At 42.2% G+C, this 18,887-nt stretch overlaps 1 protein-coding gene across 4 annotated transcripts; it reads left to right on the top strand.

The window, feature by feature from the left end:
- The first annotated feature begins 10,047 nt into the window (after positions 1-10,047).
- LOC146494026 (polymeric immunoglobulin receptor-like) lies at positions 10,048-17,126 on the top strand. Of its 4 annotated transcripts, none has more exons than XM_085145493.1 (8): positions 10,048-10,194; positions 12,196-12,436; positions 13,867-14,094; positions 14,741-15,073; positions 15,639-15,731; positions 16,035-16,130; positions 16,663-16,703; positions 17,007-17,126. In XM_085145493.1, exons 3-8 carry the CDS (start codon positions 13,878-13,880, stop codon positions 17,124-17,126), a joined length of 900 nt encoding a protein of 299 aa, XP_085001619.1. In that variant the 5' UTR covers positions 10,048-10,194; positions 12,196-12,436; positions 13,867-13,877. The 4 variants fall into 4 exon arrangements, with proteins under 4 accessions (XP_085001619.1, XP_085001618.1, XP_085001616.1 ...); XM_085145492.1 differs by having other exon boundaries at positions 13,768-14,094; positions 15,642-15,731; XM_085145490.1 differs by having other exon boundaries at positions 13,768-14,094.
- The last annotated feature ends 1,761 nt before the right edge of the window (positions 17,127-18,887 follow it).

Below are 18,887 nucleotides of genomic sequence, written 5' to 3'. Positions count from 1 at the left end.
TCGCAGAGACCGGTATTGTCTCGACAATTTGGTGCCAGTGACACGGATCTTGGTAGTTGATCTCCATTTGGACCTTGGCTGAAGCGGAATGGACACTGAGGGTATTGCCGGCAAAAAAACAAGGTAAGCAGAACCTGTTTAATCGAATCTGCATATTGGAAATAAGCTAAATTTCACCCAAAAGTGTCCTGAACGCAGAAGTCCATAAATTTTGATAAGAGATGTGTGTAGAACAGAGCTGGTTTCTCTAAAAGTGAGGGTTTGAGGCCCAGAAAGCAGGACTTTCTAAATTCTATTGTCCTTGGATGTGGCTGCCCCTCCTATGAGTTGACGAATTCATAGGCCCAGACGGCGTTTCTGGAGCTAGGTTTGAGGCCTGGGGAATTCAGGACCCCCTAATTCTACTAAAACAGTTTGAGGCCGAGGGAGTAGATTGGCTAAATATTCCTCCCTAAATTCTACTAAAACGGTTTGAGGCCGAGGGAGCAGATTGGTTAAATATTCCTCCCTAAATTCTACTAAAACGGTTTGAGGCCGAGGGAGCAGATTGGTTAAATATTCCTCCCTAAATTCTACTAAAACGGTTTGAGGCCGAGGGACACGATTGGTTAAAATTCCTCCCTAAATTCTACTAAAACGGTTTGAGGCCCAGAAAGCAGGACTTTCTAAATTCTATTGTCCTTGGATGTGGCTGCCCCTCCTATGAGTTGACGAATTCATAGGCCCAGACGGCGTTTCTGGAGCTAGGTTTGAGGCCTGGGAAGTTCAGGACCCCCGAATTCTACTAAAACGGTTTGAGGCCGAGGGAGTAGATTGGTTAAAATTCCTCCCTAAATTCTAATAAAACGGTTTGAGGCCGAGGGAGAAGATTGGCTAAATATTCCTCCCTAAATTCTACTAAAACGGTTTGAGGCCGAGGGAGCAGATTGGTTCAATATTCCTCCCTAAATTCTACTTTGTTGTGAGTTTGTGTTTTAAGAAAACTTAGGTTTGCAAAGTGTGATTGTGCAGAGAGTAGCATGTGGCTGAATCTGAAGAACAAAAGGTGTGTGTGTGGGGGTGCTCCTTTGAGGACAAAGGAAAGTTGTGTAGGTGTGTGTTTAAGCTACCCGATGACCAAAATGGAGGAGGTGTGTGTAAGTGCCCTGAGGGGCAAAATGGAGGTGAGGAGCAAAATGGAGGTGTGTGTGTGTGTGTGTGTTCCTTTGAGGGACAAAAGGGGAGACAGAGCGAATTACAGGGGATTATTGACAAAACAATAATAGTAATAATATGGAGAATTTGATCAACAACTAGATGAAAGCAGTTGGGGAGAAAGGAAAAGAGAGGTTGGAGAAGTGGATTGAGAGGTTGAGGTGCGGGTGTAAAACAATGGGGTAAAAAAAAAAAAAAAAAAAAAAGTAAAAATTAAAAAGAAAAAATACCAAAACAAAAAAAGTGTGGAATTGTGAGAGGGGAACTGTCTCCAATTGGGGGAGCGGGTGATACTGCAGGTCACCAGCTGCCCTTAGTGGAAACAAAAGAAAAACAGAATAGGAGTGTGGTTGATGAAAATAAGTAATAATAATACTAAGAGGGTTTTGTTTTTCTCAGTCAAGAACAACTAAAATCTTACTTTCTGGGTTTTTAAGACAGGAGAGAGACACGGCTGGAATTAATTGGACATTACAACACAAGGGGAAGTGAAACTAGAAACACTGAAAAGAGACACGGACCTTCAAAATAAAACAGGAAACACACCAACTGAACTCTAACACAGACGCAAACGTAACACAGACTGGGGAGACAGAACATAGGAACCTGAAATGTGGAACAGGAGGGCACAGAGGACACAAAACACTAGGGATAATTAGAAACAACCCAAAATAAACAAAACCACAGAATGTTAATAAACTTAAACATAAACACGGAGTCCACAGACTCCGGACCAGGACAGTGAATGATCAAGTTGTCTCAGTGTGTCACTTGCAGGTGGGGAGATGGACCTGGATCAATTCTCCACAAGCAGCAGTCGGAAGATAATTATAGGTAAAGATCATTAGAAATACCCAGCCCGAGTTTTGGCTGAATTGTTTTGCAGCTTTCCTTCCTCATCCTGAAAAAGCAAGCTCCAAGGAAGCTAATCGCTTCTTGAAGACATGGAGTGCAGTTAACATTAACAGTGGACAGCAGTCCAAGAGACAACAGCGGAGTCCTGAGCATAGAGGTCCAGCAGCGCTATGGGCAAACGACATCAGAGAAAGGAAGAGAAGATCCATCATCACGACTGGATGGATGGAGAGATGCGGTTCCAGGAAGCTGCAACTTCACTGTGGGTGAAGGACTTTTGAAGAGACTTTCTGAGTTTGACATTTGCCATGTTTGGAGCAAAATGGCAGTGAAAGAGACAGTGGGAGAATACACAGGACAAAGCTGAAAAGAACTGCCATTGGACTGGTGGGGAAGAAGAGACCACAGTGAAAGAAGGAGCAAGTGAGGACAGAGGCTGCTGTTTTAGTTTGGGGAATCAAATTGGGTTAAGGAATCCAGGGAGACAAACGACTGCCTTGAAGTGAAGAATTGAAAAAGTGTCCAGACCACCACAAAAGGGGGAGGAAGACAAGCACTGAGGTATGCAAGTGCACTGCTGGACAAAACGGAAAGGCAACACCTCACATGCACACAACATGTACTGGGGGTAGCACAAAAACATACAGGAAGTGCACACATCACAAGAGGGTACCTGTAGAAGGGGTTAACAACACAAAGTGTGGTTGCCTATGGTAACTCGCAAGCATTAGGATTTAGCTGTGCCTGACTATGATTGAGATTTTTTAATTTTTATTTAGGTGTTTCTGAAACAAAAGAAGTTTTGTTTCAGAAAAAAGGGGGAAGGTAAATAAAATGACATACATAAGTACAAAATACATGAATATGAAAGGTTTGGGGATTTAATTGGCTGATGCATTTTTCTTTTGTTACCAAGTTGAACCTGCCAATTAGATTTGGTGTGTTTTATTTTTTAGAGAAGGAATATTCTGGGACAAGTCCTAAGACTACGATTTTATATATTTGGTTATTCTGGTATTTTTATTTTTTAACAGTGCACTGACAGTTTTGTTTGACAATTTTCTCTCTTTCAAGCAGGCCTGCACGATTGGATCTGAAAGCACTATACTAAATTTTTGCTTGAAAATTATCGCAAACTGAGCTTCTCCACTTTACAATGGGCTCTGGAGAAAGTCACTTATTTGGGACGCAATCAGATAATGAGTCCCTGCCTAAAAGGATTTCGCGAGGTAATCCATTCTAAAATTCTTTTTTTGTTCTTTTTGAAATGTCGTCGTATTGCTGGCAGTAGAAACTTAATGCGACACAAGAGGTTCTGCTATCAGCAATAAACACGGGGACTGACTGGACTGACAAAAACTTGACTGACTTGACACCAATATGCAAGATTGCACCTCCACCCACAGAGCAAAAAGGGTGGATGTTTCTTTTTTTTACAGGAACAGGAGGATGAAAGCAACATCATAGTTTTGCATGTCTTGTAGGCCATGCAGATCTTTTGGTTGCCAGTTTTTCTGTCTATTTACAAGCAGTGTATTCATGACCTTGTATTATTTACAGTGCAGAGGTCACTGTGAGAAAGTGTGCATACAAGATGCACTGGGCTAACATCTACATGTACTTTTTCTACAGCAGAGGGTTAATCATATGATTTAATCACATGATTTGCAACAGGAAACACCACTGGCCATTTTTTTAAACACAGGTTTACAGGCCTGGAGCAGAGCTACTCTATGGGAGAAGCCCTGGAATTTTTAAGAGAGAATGGGCAACTTTATTGTGCATCTCTAATTGTTTTGAATTGACACATGGCAAGGACCATGTGGCAAAAGGGGTTTGCTGGGGTAGTTTAAATTTTTAATTACAGGTTATGTGACCAAACTGACGGAAGGAGATCAATCATAAGATGCAGATTGAGACCTGGAGAGAAGGCTTCAAGAGCGAGCAAGAGAGAGAGCACAGCTTGCTGCAGGAAGCTCACTGTCGGAAGCCTGGTGGGTACGTCAGAAAGTGATCAAAAGAAAGTGGTTGGAGCCAAGGTGGACAGGACCAATCGAGTTGGTGGACAGGACATCGCACGCTGTTCGACTGAAGGGCAAACGCGAAGCCGGGTACCACTGGAGACAGTGTGCAATAACCAAGGAGCCAGGAAGGTCGGTGAAGGAACAAGGAGCAACTTGAGCACCAAAAGGGGAATCGAGCCCTGACTCAGACGAGTCAAAGAACACCCAGACCTCAACCACAGGGGCAGAATAATCCTCTGGTCTGTGGCAAGGTCTCAGGGTAGTCTACCCCTGAGACTGAAGAAAGAAGAGACGGAAGAATGCAGAGACTCACCCCACGCTGGAAAAAGAAGACTGAGGGAATAGATGTTGAAGGCTATCTACTTCACACCACCCTTCTCAAGCAGTTAAACAGAGATTATCTCAGGAAGTGAGGAAAGCATTCACACCAGGTCTGGTCAGGTTTAGGAAACTAGTTATGCCCTAGGATGAAGGAGAGGTGTGATGTGATCTCTCATTGGAGAGATCAAAAGGGGGATTGTTGAGAATAGATTCCTTAATGTAGATCAGAGTTAAAGAGAATGTAGTTTGTAATTGCTTGCAACATTATAATATTGTGGTAATGGATGTAAGGATACAAAATAGAAAATAGGCCTTGGATGGGAACAAAGAACTGAGGTGCAGGGCAGGAGGACCAACCCCCACCCCCAGGGCATGAAGCAAGAGTTACTGAGGATGAGGGGCAGACAAAGGGCAAATGGGCACTACCATAAAAGGAGATGGGGGTCAGGGTGTCAGCACCCTTGGCCACTGTACTAGTGTATTTCCATTGTGGGGGTGTTTACTGTAGGGGGAGGAGACCAGAGGTTATAACTGTAACTGTTGTGTGGAGTTCTTTAGATCAGCCTTTAGCATAGGACTGCATAGGAATGCAGTGTGCTGATCTCCAGATGCATCTGTAAGAATAATGGGTAATAAAAGGATTGTGTAAAACATGGAAACATCTCAGCGTGATCTCTACCAGGACGAAAAGAATCGCAGAGACCGGCGTTGTCTCGACACAGCCTAAGCTGCTTCAGCAGGAGCGAACTGTTAGCTGTGTTAGCTTCTGTATTCACAGTCAATGGAGAGGCGATCCAACTCCGCTGAACTGCACCAGCTCAGGGGACAGCTTTAAACATGCGACTGTATCTTCTCTTACGCTGGTGTCTTTTACTGAAGTGTTCTTTTAAACTACTTTCCGCTTCGTCCGGTGTCATTCTGTGCTAATATTTAGAGCTAACATTGATAGCATTAGCATCTTAGCCGCTGTCAAATATCTGTTAAGCTAGACAGGGGAGGGACATTTAGAGCGACTGACGACCGAGACAGCCAATAAAATTGAGAGTAGGCGTCCTTAGGAGTCTTCAAGACCAATTATCTTCTTCTACTAAGAAAGCTAAGGAATATCAAGCGGAAAGTCAAAACAATGTCTGTTTCATTCATTACAAACCGTTCGAGTTTAACATTCGCACATTTGTTCAGTCGAAATTCAGACTGCACCCCTGGAAAGCTGATAATAACTACACTAAAAAAAGTTGGGCTGCAACCGTTATCAGAGACGGGCGCAACGTCATCATATGTATGCCGTCATCACGCAACGTGACGTACAGTAGCGTTCGCGACCTTTGACCTTTATGTGTTCTTGCTTATTTTTTTTTAACTTACAACGATAGTTTGCAAAAATAGAAGAAAAAAGAAAATTCAAACATTTATTTGTTAAGGTAATAAATACAATATGGGGGAAAACTGTAAAGAAAATAAATCTTTGGCATATCTAGAGTTTGAGTTTATTTAGGAATTTGCTTAGTTCAACCTATACTCTGTTTTTAAGTTATTAGAATGGACCGCCTTTGAGTTTTTATTCACCTTGTCCATTTACACTTGTTGTTCCACAAATAATGAAACATAGCAAATAGAATATTTATATCCAACATCGAAGATAACCGCTGTGCTCCATCAAAACAAAAGAAAATGGCTTACAAATATTGAACTGTCAAATAAACTCCACAGTAAAATGACAGAAAATGCTCACATCAACACTTCCTGTGTTTTTGTACCAGATGAAGACGCCTCCGGACCGATCAGGCATCACATTTGAAGTCGGAGCCAAGCTAGAAGCTCGAGACCGCCACAAGAACTGGTCAGAAGACTCCTCCCCACCACCACCTTCCACACACACACACACACTTATTCTTTCCCTTAGGGTTCGTCACAGCAGATGATCTGCCTCCATCTCACTGTGTCCCTGCATCCTCCTCTGTTACTCCAACCACCAGCTCCATATTCAACAGCCTTTGCCCAAGATATCCACTCTCACTCTCTTACACACATCATAACCACCTCAGCCTTTCCTCCCTGACTCTGAGCCCTCCCTCTGATGCACTAATTTCTAATCCTGTTCATCCTGCTCACTCCTAGTCAACATCTGAACATCTTCAGCTCTGCCTCCTGTACAACCAAACATCACAATGGGCCTCACTACGATCTTTTAAACCTTCCCTTTCACTATTGCTGCTCTCCTTCTGTCACAAATCACCCCGACACTCATGTCCACCCTCCTTGCACTCTCTTCCTCACCTCTCCTGTGCACTAACACACTCAAAATAAAACCCTTTCTGATTCTGGAAAAAAAAGATTAATTGTTTGTTTTACTGAGCTTCTGCTGTTATGATGTACCCACTCATTCAAGCTTTTAAAGTAAAGTGTGGGTTAGCGATTTCTTAATAGTATTACTTAAAAGTATGTTTTGAAGTAAGCACAAAAAATACAAAAATGAAAAATCCCTTTAAGAATGCATCATGTATTCGTCTTTTCCTGTAGAAGAGGAGACTGTGCACAGTTTTCATGAGTTTAAAATAAGATATTGACTCAGGTATAAGTAAAGCAGAGAGGTGAAGAAGAAGTGGATCAAAAGTATCAGTAAATATCTGGGAAACTTCAAGGTCAAAGAAACATCACAGAGAAAACAGGAAGACAAACAGGATCTGACGTTCAGGCTCATTCAACAAAACACAGGCGTTCGCCACAGACGACTAAATGAGCCTCCGATTGAAACAGTGACCTGGTTATATCTGCTTGTATCTATAAGCTGACTGCTCACTGTGACCTCAGTAAACTCTTTCCTGCTGCAGCCAACATGCTGAACTGAGCCTTTTAAAACAGGAGTGCACAGAGCAACAGCCGACGTTACAGCAGATAATGCCATCTTTAACATACAGTCTATGCTTTTTACTACTGAGCTGATAGAGTGAACAATAAATAAATTGATAGATTTATAAAAATCCAGATGTCAGACTGCTCATAACCAAAATAATAATAATTATGAATGATCTCTCGTATTTCTTTGTCGCGTGCACTTTGAATGATTGTTCCCTCTAACAGAGGAACATCCTTTGTTTGTTCCACAGGTTTGAGGACCAGAGCAAACTCAGAGGGCACAAACATGGAGGTGACTTTCTTTCTAGCACAAATGATTTAACCAAGTCAGAGTCTCTTCTTTTTATGTGAAGAAGACAGTTTGTCTCTGTTTCAGGACGTCCACTACGAGAACTGTACTCCAGGTTCTACACGTGAAGACTCGATCTACCAGAGCCACGATCCAGCCGGCAGGGACCAGGACCAGACCTACTCTACACTCACACATCACACATGAGACTCTCTGGATTCACACCTGGGTTTGTTTCAGTGCCTCAGGTTTAAAGTTTGAACACAAACCTTGAAAACTGTAAATATTGACTCACTTTGGAGTCAGCTTCAAGTGGCTGTTAGAGGAACTGCAGCTGCTGGAACGTCTGCAGGAGGAACCAGCCCCACCAGCCCCCATCATCCTACACGAGTGCCCCGTGGACACTGTGAAGTCTTTCTGCTGCAGTGTGTCATCCATTTGTCTGAGAAGGTGTCTGCAGTCTTCCTTCTCTCCAACATCTCGACACCTCCAGGACCCTGAGACTGACACAAAAATGTCTTCTGGCCCCTCCCACCCTGGACAGAAACAGTCGCGCCCCTCAGTATCATGAAACTGCCAATATTATGTACATGTTATTAAAAACAACAAAAAACATTACCTGATCAGTCTGTTTTTGTACACTAAGAAAAATAATTAAATGTTATAGATTTCATATTTTACTCAACCCTAAACAGAGACAACCGTAGCTTTGGATTCTTCTATTTTATTTGAGTGTTTTAAGTGAATCCATTGCATTAAATGTTCATTTGGAATCACTTGATGGATCTGCATCAGACATAACTGAAGTTAATCAGCTGGTTAGCCACACAGAGCTAACAGCAAACCATATAAAACCTTAGCATACGCAGCACGCAGCAGCTACAAGGATGCTGTTCTTATTCTATTATTATTACAGTGGTTGAAACATAATAAGTCTGCCTTCACTTTGTAATCCACATCAGTCCTGCTGCAAATCCCACATTTCCACAGCGTTCCTGTGACTGTTGGTGTTCTTCAGGTCAGCACAATGTTGGTGTTTGTACTGAATCAGATTATTTGTATGGAACAGACTTTGGTGTCACACCAGTTTGTACTACAGGATGGAGTAGGGAGCTGATGTGGGGTCCAGTCTGTGAAAGAGCAGCTGTTCCAGTTACCCTAACTTACAACAACAACACAATCAGTGGATGTGATGAGCACGTTACCTACTGAACTGTAAACGGAGGAATTTCTGATCATCTGTGGATCATTTTTGTTTACTGCTTATTCAGCTGAGGGTCACAGGGGTGGAGTCTGTCCCAGCTGTCACAGGGAGAGAGGCAGGTCCACCTGCACGGGTCGCAAGTCAGAAAGGACAGAAACCACACTCTCTCATATACACACCTATATGCAGTGTTGGGGAGTAACGGAATACATGTACCGCCGTTACGTATTTAAAATACAAAATATGAGTAACTGTATTCCGTTACAGTTACCGTTTAAAAAGGTGGTATTTAGAATACAGTTACTTTGTTGAAATAAATGGATTACACGGCGGTACTTCCCTGTTTCATATTGTGGCGGGTCAGGACTGTTTGGGTTTGTTTGACAGCTTTGTTCCAGGCAGCGTTACGGTTGCCATGGTTACAAGGCAACGCTCTCACTCTGCGTGTTTCCTGGGTGAGAGAGGCCTTTATGTTGTTGTTGTGCTAAGCTAACAGGCAGAATGCTACAGGTATAGCTCTAAAGAATGTAGCATCATGGGCAGTGTAGTCCGTGCTGCAGGGAGAATGGACTGCCATACACGTTATGTGTCTGTGAGCGAGGGAGGGAGAAAAAGGAAAAGTACGAGCTGTCATCGAGCAGAAACGGGAGCTGGAAGCATGTAAATATAATAATAACCACTGCAGCCAAGAAGAGAGCCTGACGAGCCCAGCTGTAAGTAAGCTATTAAGACTCGACTGTACACCGTGTTCGTGTTTTCCTCTGAAACAATAAGTTCTGTTGGAGCAGCCTTTCAACGCCTCTCTCTGTCTCTGCTAGCAAAGTTGACCCAGACAACAAAGTAAAGCTAGTTTTCAGCTACGAGCCGACACAGAACCCACCGTTTTAGCCAGAGGTCCCTTTACTACGGTTCGGAGCCGCGGACCTTCAGTAACAGTAATAAATCACAGCAATAGTACATTCATGTAGTTGTAAACAGCATGATAATATATTAAGTAATCCAAAGTATTCAGAATACGTTACTCTCATTGAGTAACGTAACGGAAGTTTTAGTTTAGAACTCCTGTTATCAGATACATGGATATCTGTAAAGTCTTAACTTTTTATGTCTTTATGCAACACACATGGATTCTGTCAACTCAGTATTAATATTCAAGTCAAGTCAGCTTCATTTGAACAGCACATTTTAAAAATAATTACTCCATTACTAAAATAATCAATAGCTGCAGCCCTACAGCTGTCCCCACCTGAGGAACTGGTGCAGGGCTGGGCCGGGCCCTGGTCGCTCTCACCCCGGGAACAGGGACGGGTGAAGGAGCAGGTTCAGGAGAAGCCCCAGGAACTGGAGGATAGACTGTGCTGGGGTGGAGCTGCAGAACAGGAGGGCCAATCTGAGCCATACTTGGCAGTGATAACTGCTATTAACAGCCATTGGATAGAGTGATAACCATGGTGAGTCTAGTCAGTATAATCAGCAGTAAATGAGTGTGTGGGTGAAGAAATGCTGCACACAGTGCTGTTTGATTCAAGAACCCAAAGCAAAACTCAAAAAGTGTCTCAGGGAGGGGAACCAGCCAGATGTTGTCAGTGTCACTGGTGGAAATCGAGCTGCACTAACCCTCCAGTACCTGCACATGAGACCTGCCACACAAACAGGCCTACAGAAAGACAGGGTGGAGTGATTCAGCACACAGTAAACAGGCGTCTGCTGGCTGCAGACAGCGTCATTACATACAGAGAAGTTCCCTTCACACCGATGCAAATAAAAGAAATTAGTGGTCCTATGACAGATTTTACAGATGTATTTAGCAGTCAGTCAGCACTTTGAGGTTTTTGATTTTGTGAAATAAGAGGAAGAACAGTGGGCTAGACCTGTCTGGGACATTTGTCTCAAACTGAGAAAGAGCTCCATCGTCATACATTAGTCTGAAGGTAACAATGTTGAGAAATGCGAGAGCTTGTAGAATATTTAGAATGAGTTTGATTTGTTCCTTCATCCTGTTGATTTATAAAATTCATAACATATGTGCTTAAACAACATTAAACTGTAGGTCTCCTGTCATAATCAGTTCAGTTTCAATCATACTGAAATACGGTTGAAACTTTTTTTACCATGAAACATGAACCTGGGACAGTTGCCTACAAACACCAAGCAGGTAGTCCTCTGATTACATCAAACAGAAAACAGGCCGTCTGGTTTTAGGGAAAGAAAATCCGAGCGCACAAACAACAGGAGGCGTCATTTCTAGAGGCAGTCGTAACTTAAACACTTTTCAGTGTATCTGTATTTTTAGCAGGATTCAGATAACCTGGTCACAATTTGCTGGCTCCTAATCATGGCCAGTTCAATAAGTTGAGACAAATTCTTCAAGATTAGACAGTCCATCAAAGTAACCATCACAGTGAGGTCTCCTTTCAGGGGGAAAGAATAAAGTTTTTAACAGAATGAAGCCAGGCAGCAATAGGAAGATGATTCCCTTTATTGCCTCATTCAGAGTGTATAACAGTGGGTGTGGTTCTGGAACAAACATCAGGTACATCAACCGTGGAACATAATGCGAACACAGACGAGGATAAACAGATAAACAGATAAACCCTCAGCCTTACACTGGAATTCAGCAACACTTCAAAATACAGCAAATGTTTCCAAAAACATAAGTTGCTCTCTCTCAGTCTCTGGTAGGTCACAAATATCAGATTACTGCTGATTTAAAATGTAATCTAGTCAAAGTTGTAGCTGACAAACAGATGAGCATGGACGTTATTCCGTCAAAACATTTTTTTTAACATAGTTGAAGGCGAGAATGTAGCTGTGTAAACTGTGTGACTTTATCAAGACATCGCATATTTGCCAAAGTGCTCCAACGTTTTCGGAGACGTCTGTTACCCACCAGCTCGATAGCTGACCTGGAGGTCAAGGGTCACTAGAGCTGGCGAGAACAGCGAACTCCTGGCATGTTTCCCCATTTCCCAGCTCGCACTTCAGCCCTTCTCAGCTTTCGGAGGACCCGGCCCACGTAGACCGAGAAGGCCGGGTCCTCCGAAGGATGCAGCCCCCTGAATGGAGACACAGCTACTGACTCATGTATCACCTTGTGGTTCAAAGTGGTATTACATGAGGCTGTGCTGTCATGTAATACCACTTTGAACCACAAGGTGATTGAAATGTTTGATATAATATCAGAACTGTTGTTCTTTCATATTCTGTTAATAGATGTATTTAAATGTTCAAAGATTTGAAACTCATGTTAAACAAACTGTGAGAAGAAAGAAAGTCTGACTCTTTTCTAACATTTGACCCAAACTGTTTTTCTAAATGATCCCAAACTAACGTTCATTATCTTCAGATACAGTAAGAGAAATGATTTCATGATGAATGATGATCATTGTTGGAGGTTTTGGTCACTGTGATGAATTTAACAGAGTCAAGTGTCATCATTGTATTTCCTGCAGCACTTTGCACATAATACTATAAATATAAGGAGGAAGCCTGAGGCCCTGCAGCAGACTCACAGACGGATGCAGAGGGGAGGAGTGTAGAGGTGCTGTGGTGTTTGGAGGAGGGACTCCTTCAGTTAGAGAAGTGAGGCGTCACAAGTTCCTGGTTTCCAGTGAAGAAGAAGAGAGGCAGCAGTAAACCATCAGAGCCTCATCATGAAAGTCCATCACACTCTGATCTGCTTCTTCTTCCTTTGTGAGTACATTCACTTTTTCTTTCTGTCACTCTCGTTCTTCAACATGTTTCTGTTGTTAAACATGATGATCAGAGTCAGCTATGAGTCACTTTCATGGACGCTTCTTCCATTCAAACTGCTTTTATTCATGATTTCATGGATGTGTTTGTGGCCAGTATGGACAGAAGAAACCATCACAGTGAGACATTCATGGACATGTTGCTGCTCACTTTGGCTTTAGGATTCGTCCTTTCAAAGATGGTTTCTTACAAGTGTTTGTTACTTCCTCAAAATAACCTGTAACATAAAAGTAAAAACTCCACCTGATACTTTCAGTTATTATTTGAAAATACAAACTTGTTGATCAAGTCAATGAATTTTTCTTTGAAAGACAAAAACACATTTTGTTGCTTTTACTGTTACATGTTCGTGTTTCTTCACTGTGACTATTCACAGTTCACTCCCACAGTGCACATAGATTTGACAAAATGACATCACTTCCTGCAGACAAATATAAACCAGTGAGTGAAATCTGTCAGGATCCTCAAACCCAGAGTTCTGTGGAAAGTTATTTCCTAATTCTTCCTGTTTGTCGTGTTCGAGCTGAACAGAAATACGACTGCACAGAGTTTAAATGCTGGAATGAACTGAAATCATTTACATAAAGTAACTGACTCACATCAGCTGCTGAGTTTGGCTTTAGAGCTTTAAATTGAGTCATAAATTACTCAATAACATGTCGTTCATTGCAAGTATTTGTTATTTAAAAAAAAAAAAAAAAAGTAGTGTCTTGCCCAAGGACACAACGACCGAGACTGTCCAAGCCGGGGCTCGACCCGGCAACCTTCAGATTACAAGGTGAACTCCCAGCTCTTGAGCCACGATGAGCCTCAGTAAAACAAAGTCACAAATAAAAACTTCATCACTGTTTTTGTTGTTGCTTCCTGAACTTTGACACCAGCAGTACATTTAAAGTAAATGATGACATCACTTCCTGTGGATGAAACACATGAAAAACTTGCATGTTGAGCTGTTGCTTCAATCTCTCAACAGATAATTACTACAAGTACCACACAGAGGAGTTATGAGTCATTTACATGTCATATTTTGTTTATCTTCATCTTTTATTGTCATTTTATTCATGCATAGGAAACATGTTCAGATATATTTTGAGTCATGTCGACTGGAAGAAGATTTTCCACCACTTTAGACAATAAAATGTATTTGACATGAATCATTGTTGTTATTCAGACTTTAGTCTCAGTGTGTCTGTGTGTGGATGCTGTGATCAGACTGCAGCTTCTTACAGGAAGTACAAACAGTAACTATTGATGGTTCATGTTTCCAACAGCTCTGCAGGATGGAAACCCTGAAGTCACCGATGCTCAGATTCTTCACTATGGAGTCATTGGAGGAAATATTACAGCTGGATTTCGCTTTAATTCTCCAGGAACATGGAAGATGTTCTGCAGAGAAGAATGTGAAGGAGAAAACATTCTCATTAATACAACTGATGTCAGAGCTCAAACAGGCAGATACAGCATTGAATATGAAAACAATCTTTTATATGTGAGCATCTCAAAGCTGACTGAGTCTGACTCTGGACAGTACAGCTGTGGTTTGGGTGGATCTTCATCATCAGCTTCATACGAACGGTTCGTGATCGTTGTTGCTGAAGGTGAGTTTCTGTTTCAGCTGTGGAAATGTTTCGTTTCTGTTTCTGAAGCAAAGTTTTCACTGACAGCTGCTGACGGTTTAAAGAAGCTGAAGTTTGTTCTCCTGTAAACTGTTGGTTACATTTGGACTCCTCGAAGTAACCGATGAACTGCAGCTGGGACACGAGTGTGTGTGAATATTAGTGAGTGTGTCAGCTGATAATGATGTGAATGAAATGTCAGAAACAGACGCTGATGAATGAAAGAAGATTTTCTGATGTAACTTTGATTTTCTTTGATGACTTTTTGCTTCTGTGTCATCAGTTTGATCTTTCCAAGAGTTCCCCTCACAGCAAAATGTTTTATTCCTCAATGAATGTGTGAAAATCACATTCAGAACACAAAAGTCCATCCAGACTTTAAATGTACTTAAAACCATGAAGTGTTCACATTTTAGAGTCTATACTTGTCATAAAAGCTGATTTTTCATGAATCCAATCAGTCTGATGATGAAGCCGTTTAAATCTCAGTTAGTTCAACAGTTCCTCTGTCAGACTGGTTGAACTGGGCAGCTCCCAGTGTAACTGTGGATCAAACTGGAGTTACTCTGATCAGACTGCATCATCTTCAGCACTGATAGTAACTATTGATCGTTTGTGTCTTTAACAGCACTGCTGGATGGAAACGATGATCAGCTGAAACACTTTGATAAAGAAACTGGAAGCTCTCTCACAGTCGGATGTTCCTTTAAACAACCTGGATACATAAAGTTGTTCTTGTTCTGCAGAGGAGAGTGTGGAGGAGACAACACTCTTGTTAACACAACTTTTTACGGAGCTGAAAGAGGCAGATACAACATTGGATATGATTCATTTACAGATCCAGAAGTTCTGTATGTGATCATCACACAGCTGACCAAGTCTGACTCAGGACGGTACAGATGTTTACTGGAGGGATCTTCCAGCAGTTTATTCAGAGCCTTTGAGGTCACTGTCACAGACGGTGAGTTTTTACTGACGTTAATCAAATGTTGTCAGAGTGGAGCTGTTCAGCTGTTCCTTATTTCCTGTCATATATCTGCTGTTCCTGTGGTGGATGTTCATGTTAAACACGAGCAGAGTTTCTAATAATGAGCTCAGTGTCTGTACAGTAATCCCTGTGAGCCAACAGCTCAGGCTGCTCTCAGCACTCAGTTTATCTCAACATAGAAACAGAATTATTTAGAAACAAAATTATTTTGAAGTGTGAATTTTGTAAAGTTACTGTGATGGAGAGCAGGAATAAGAGTGTGGAGCTGGAAATGAACAGGTGACCATTAATGTCCCGAAATGTCTTTATTGTTTCCAAGAACCTGATATTTCAACATACATTCATATTTTATTTCATTGTTAAACTATTTTAGTGCATTTTTTTCATCTAAAACTAAATTTGCCAAACTGTTTTTTCTCAATCAGTGGATCCATTTAAGGCTCGTTTGATTTCTCAGCTGATTTTTGAATCTTTGTGTTTTTCTTGTTCACAGCTCCAAACATTTATAAGTCAAACTTTCCTCTCTGCTCTTGTTCAGCAGCTGGACCATCAGCCACAACTACAGGAAGCTCCACACCTTCATTAACTTTGACTGGAAGCACTGAGCAGCCTGGAAGAGCAGCATCTACAGGTACATCCATCTATGAGTCTGAGAGTAGAAACACTGACAGATTTTTTATAACCTGAGTGAAAACTGGTTTAATTATTATCAGAATTACTCCTTAATGTGTCCTGTTATATGCTTTTCATTTAGTTTGACAAATGACATTAGCAAACAATCTGAAGTGAATATGTTCTTTAGAAGCTGTGAAATGCTAAAATAACACAAACTCTAGTTCATATTATTTCAGTCTGTAGCTGATGAGTTCTTACTGTACAGCTCTGTATACTGTACGCATGTCTTCAGCTTGTTGTTCTTCTCAATCTGCTGCAGATGTGCTGCTGGTTGTGGGTCTGACTCTGGCTCTCATCATCATCCTCTCATCACTGACTGTTCTAATAATCTGCATCAAGAGGAAGAGCAGCAGAGGTAAGATAACAGAGACACAGAAACACACAGAACGTCTCGTTTCTAACCAAAAACTCTTTTTTCACTTCACTTGAAGTCTGTTCAAACAGCTGCAGTCAAACATCCAAATATTTCATCCTGCTCGTCCACTTTGGGCTCTAAGAGGAGAGTGGAGTGACTTGTAGAGATGATGTTAAACACTGGAAGTAACTGAATCCTAAACTGTGTCACACATGAAGTCTGGACACTGTCAGCAGGATCAGATCCAGATGTTCTCTGCTGCAGACGTGTGAAGTAAAAACAGGAAAAATATTCTGACTACACGACCCATGAAAACTGTAAAATAGAATAATTATTGTGGATCACTTCTTCAGTACACAGGAGGAGACTCGAGCAAATGTGAGTCTTTGATTCTGAAGGCAAAGTCTAAAGTGAAGCCTAATAAAGTCCAACTAAGCAGAAGAACAGGAGGGGCAGCAGTGATCTTCAGCCTCATGTGCACTTTGAATGATTGTTCCCTCTAACAGAGGAACATCCTTTGTTTGTTCCACAGGTTTGAGGACCAGAGCAAACTCAGAGGGCACAAACATGGAGGTGACTTTCTTTCTCTTTGGTTCCTCTCACTGTTGACAGACTGCTACTGTAACAAAGAAATAAAGCAGTCACAGTGTGATGGTTCAGTGTGTAGACTGTTCCACAAATTACAATCCAAGAAGGTGAATTCAAACAGGTAGGTGACAAAAATGGCCGCCCAGACGGAGAATCCAACAACAAACAGAGACACTGTTGTCTGAGAGGTTCAACGAGGCAACACGGAAATATTTACCAGCACAAATGATTTAACCAAGTCAGAGTCTCTTCTTTTTATGTGAAGAAGACAGTTTGTCTCTGTTTCAGGACGTCCACTACGAGAACTGTACTCCAGGTTCTACACGTGAAGACTCGACCTACCAGAGCCTCGATCCAGCCGGCAGGGACCAGGACCAGACCTACTCTACACTCACACATCACACATGAGACTCTCTGGATTCACACCTGGGTTTGTTTCAGTGCCTCAGGTTTAAAGTTTGAACACAAACCCTGAAAACTGTAAATATTGACTCACTTTGGAGTCAGCTTCAAGTGGCTGTTAGAGGAACTGCAGCTGCTGGAACGTCTGCAGGAGGAACCAGCCCCACCAGCCCCCATCATCCTACACGAGTGCCCCGTGGACACTGTGAAGTCTTTCTGCTGCAGTGTGTCATCCATTTGTCTGAGAAGGTGTCTGCAGTCTTCCTTCTCTCCAACACCTCGACACCTCCAGGACCCTGAGACTGACACAAAAATGTCTTCTGGCCCCTCCCACCCTGGACAGAAACAGTCGCTCCCCTCAGTATCATGAAACTGCCAATATTATGTACATGTCATTAAAAACAACAAAAAACATTACCTGATCAGTCTGTTTTTGTACAGTAAGAAAAATAATTAAATGTTATAGATTTCATATTTTACTCAACCCTAAACAGAGACAACCGTAGCTTTGGATTCTTCTATTTTATTTGAGTGTTTTAAGTGAATCCATTGCATTAAATGTTCATTTGGAATCACTTGATGGATCTGCATCAGACATAACTGAAGTTAATCAGCTGGTTAGCCACACAGAGCTAACAGCAAACCATATAAAACCTTAGCATACGCAGCACGCAGCAGCTACAAGGATGCTGTTCTTATTCTATTATTATTACAGTGGTTGAAACATAATAAGTCTGCCTTCACTTTGTAATCCACATCAGTCCTGCTGCAAATCCCACATTTCCACAGCGTTCCTGTGACTGTTGGTGTTCTTCAGGTCAGCACAATGTTGGTGTTTGTATTGAATCAGATTATTTGTATGGAACAGACTTTGGTGTCACACCAGTTTGTACTACAGGATGGAGTAGGGAGCTGATGTGGGGTCCAGTCTGTGAAAGAGCAGCTGTTCCAGTTACCCTAACTTACAACAACAACACAATCAGTGGATGTGATGAGCACGTTACCTACTGAACTGTAAACGGAGGAATTTCTGATCATCTGTGGATCATTTTTGTTTACTGCTTATTCAGCTGAGGGTCACAGGGGTGGAGTCTGTCCCAGCTGTCACAGGGAGAGAGGCGGGTCCACCTGCACAGGTCGCAAGTCAGAAAGGACAGAAACACACTCTCTCATATACACACCTATATGCAGTGTTGGGGAGTAACGGAATACATGTACCGCCGTTACGTATTTAAAATACAAAATATGAGTAACTGTATTCTGTTACAGTTACCGTTTAAAAAGGTGGTATTTAGAATACAGTTACTTTGTTGAAATAAATGGATTACACGGCGGTACTTCCCTGTTTCATATTGTGGCGGGTCAGGACTGTTTGGGTTTTGTTTGACAGCTACGTTCTGTTGTTCCAGGCAGCGTTACGGTTGCCATGGTTACAGGGCGACGCTCTCTCTCTCTGCGTGTTTCCTGGGTGAGAGAGGCCTTTTTGTTGTTGTGCTAAGCTAACAGGCAGAATGCTACAGGTATAGCTCTAAAGAATGTAGCATCATGGGCAGTGTAGTCCGTGCTGCAGGGAGAATGGACTGGCGTACCCGTTGTTAGTGATGTGCGATACCACTGATTTCCTTTCCGATCCATCCATCCATCCATCTTCATCCGCTTTATCCGGGACCGGGTCGCGGGGGCAGCAGCCTAAGCAAAGAGGCCCAGACCTCCCTCTCCCCAGCCACCTCCTCCAGCTCATCCGGGGGAACACCAAGGCGTTCCCAG

This window comes from Neolamprologus multifasciatus, chromosome 20, assembly GCF_963576455.1.
Source record: "Neolamprologus multifasciatus chromosome 20, fNeoMul1.2, whole genome shotgun sequence".
NCBI lineage: Eukaryota > Metazoa > Chordata > Actinopteri > Cichliformes > Cichlidae > Neolamprologus > Neolamprologus multifasciatus.
The sequence above is the reverse complement of the archived record's forward strand: the minus strand, read 5'-3'. Positions and strand labels throughout refer to the sequence as shown.

Bases quoted from the DNA above. Each gene is read 5' to 3' on its own strand.
- LOC146494026 (XM_085145490.1), top strand. From the start codon at position 12,397: ATGAAAGTCCATCACACTCTGATCTGCTTCTTCTTCCTTT. The intron at 12,437-13,767 runs GTGAGTACATTC...TGTTTCCAACAG, and splicing joins GATCTGCTTCTTCTTCCTTT to CTCTGCAGGATGGAAACCCT. The intron at 15,074-15,638 runs GTGAGTTTTTAC...GCTCTTGTTCAG, and splicing joins TGAGGTCACTGTCACAGACG to CAGCTGGACCATCAGCCACA.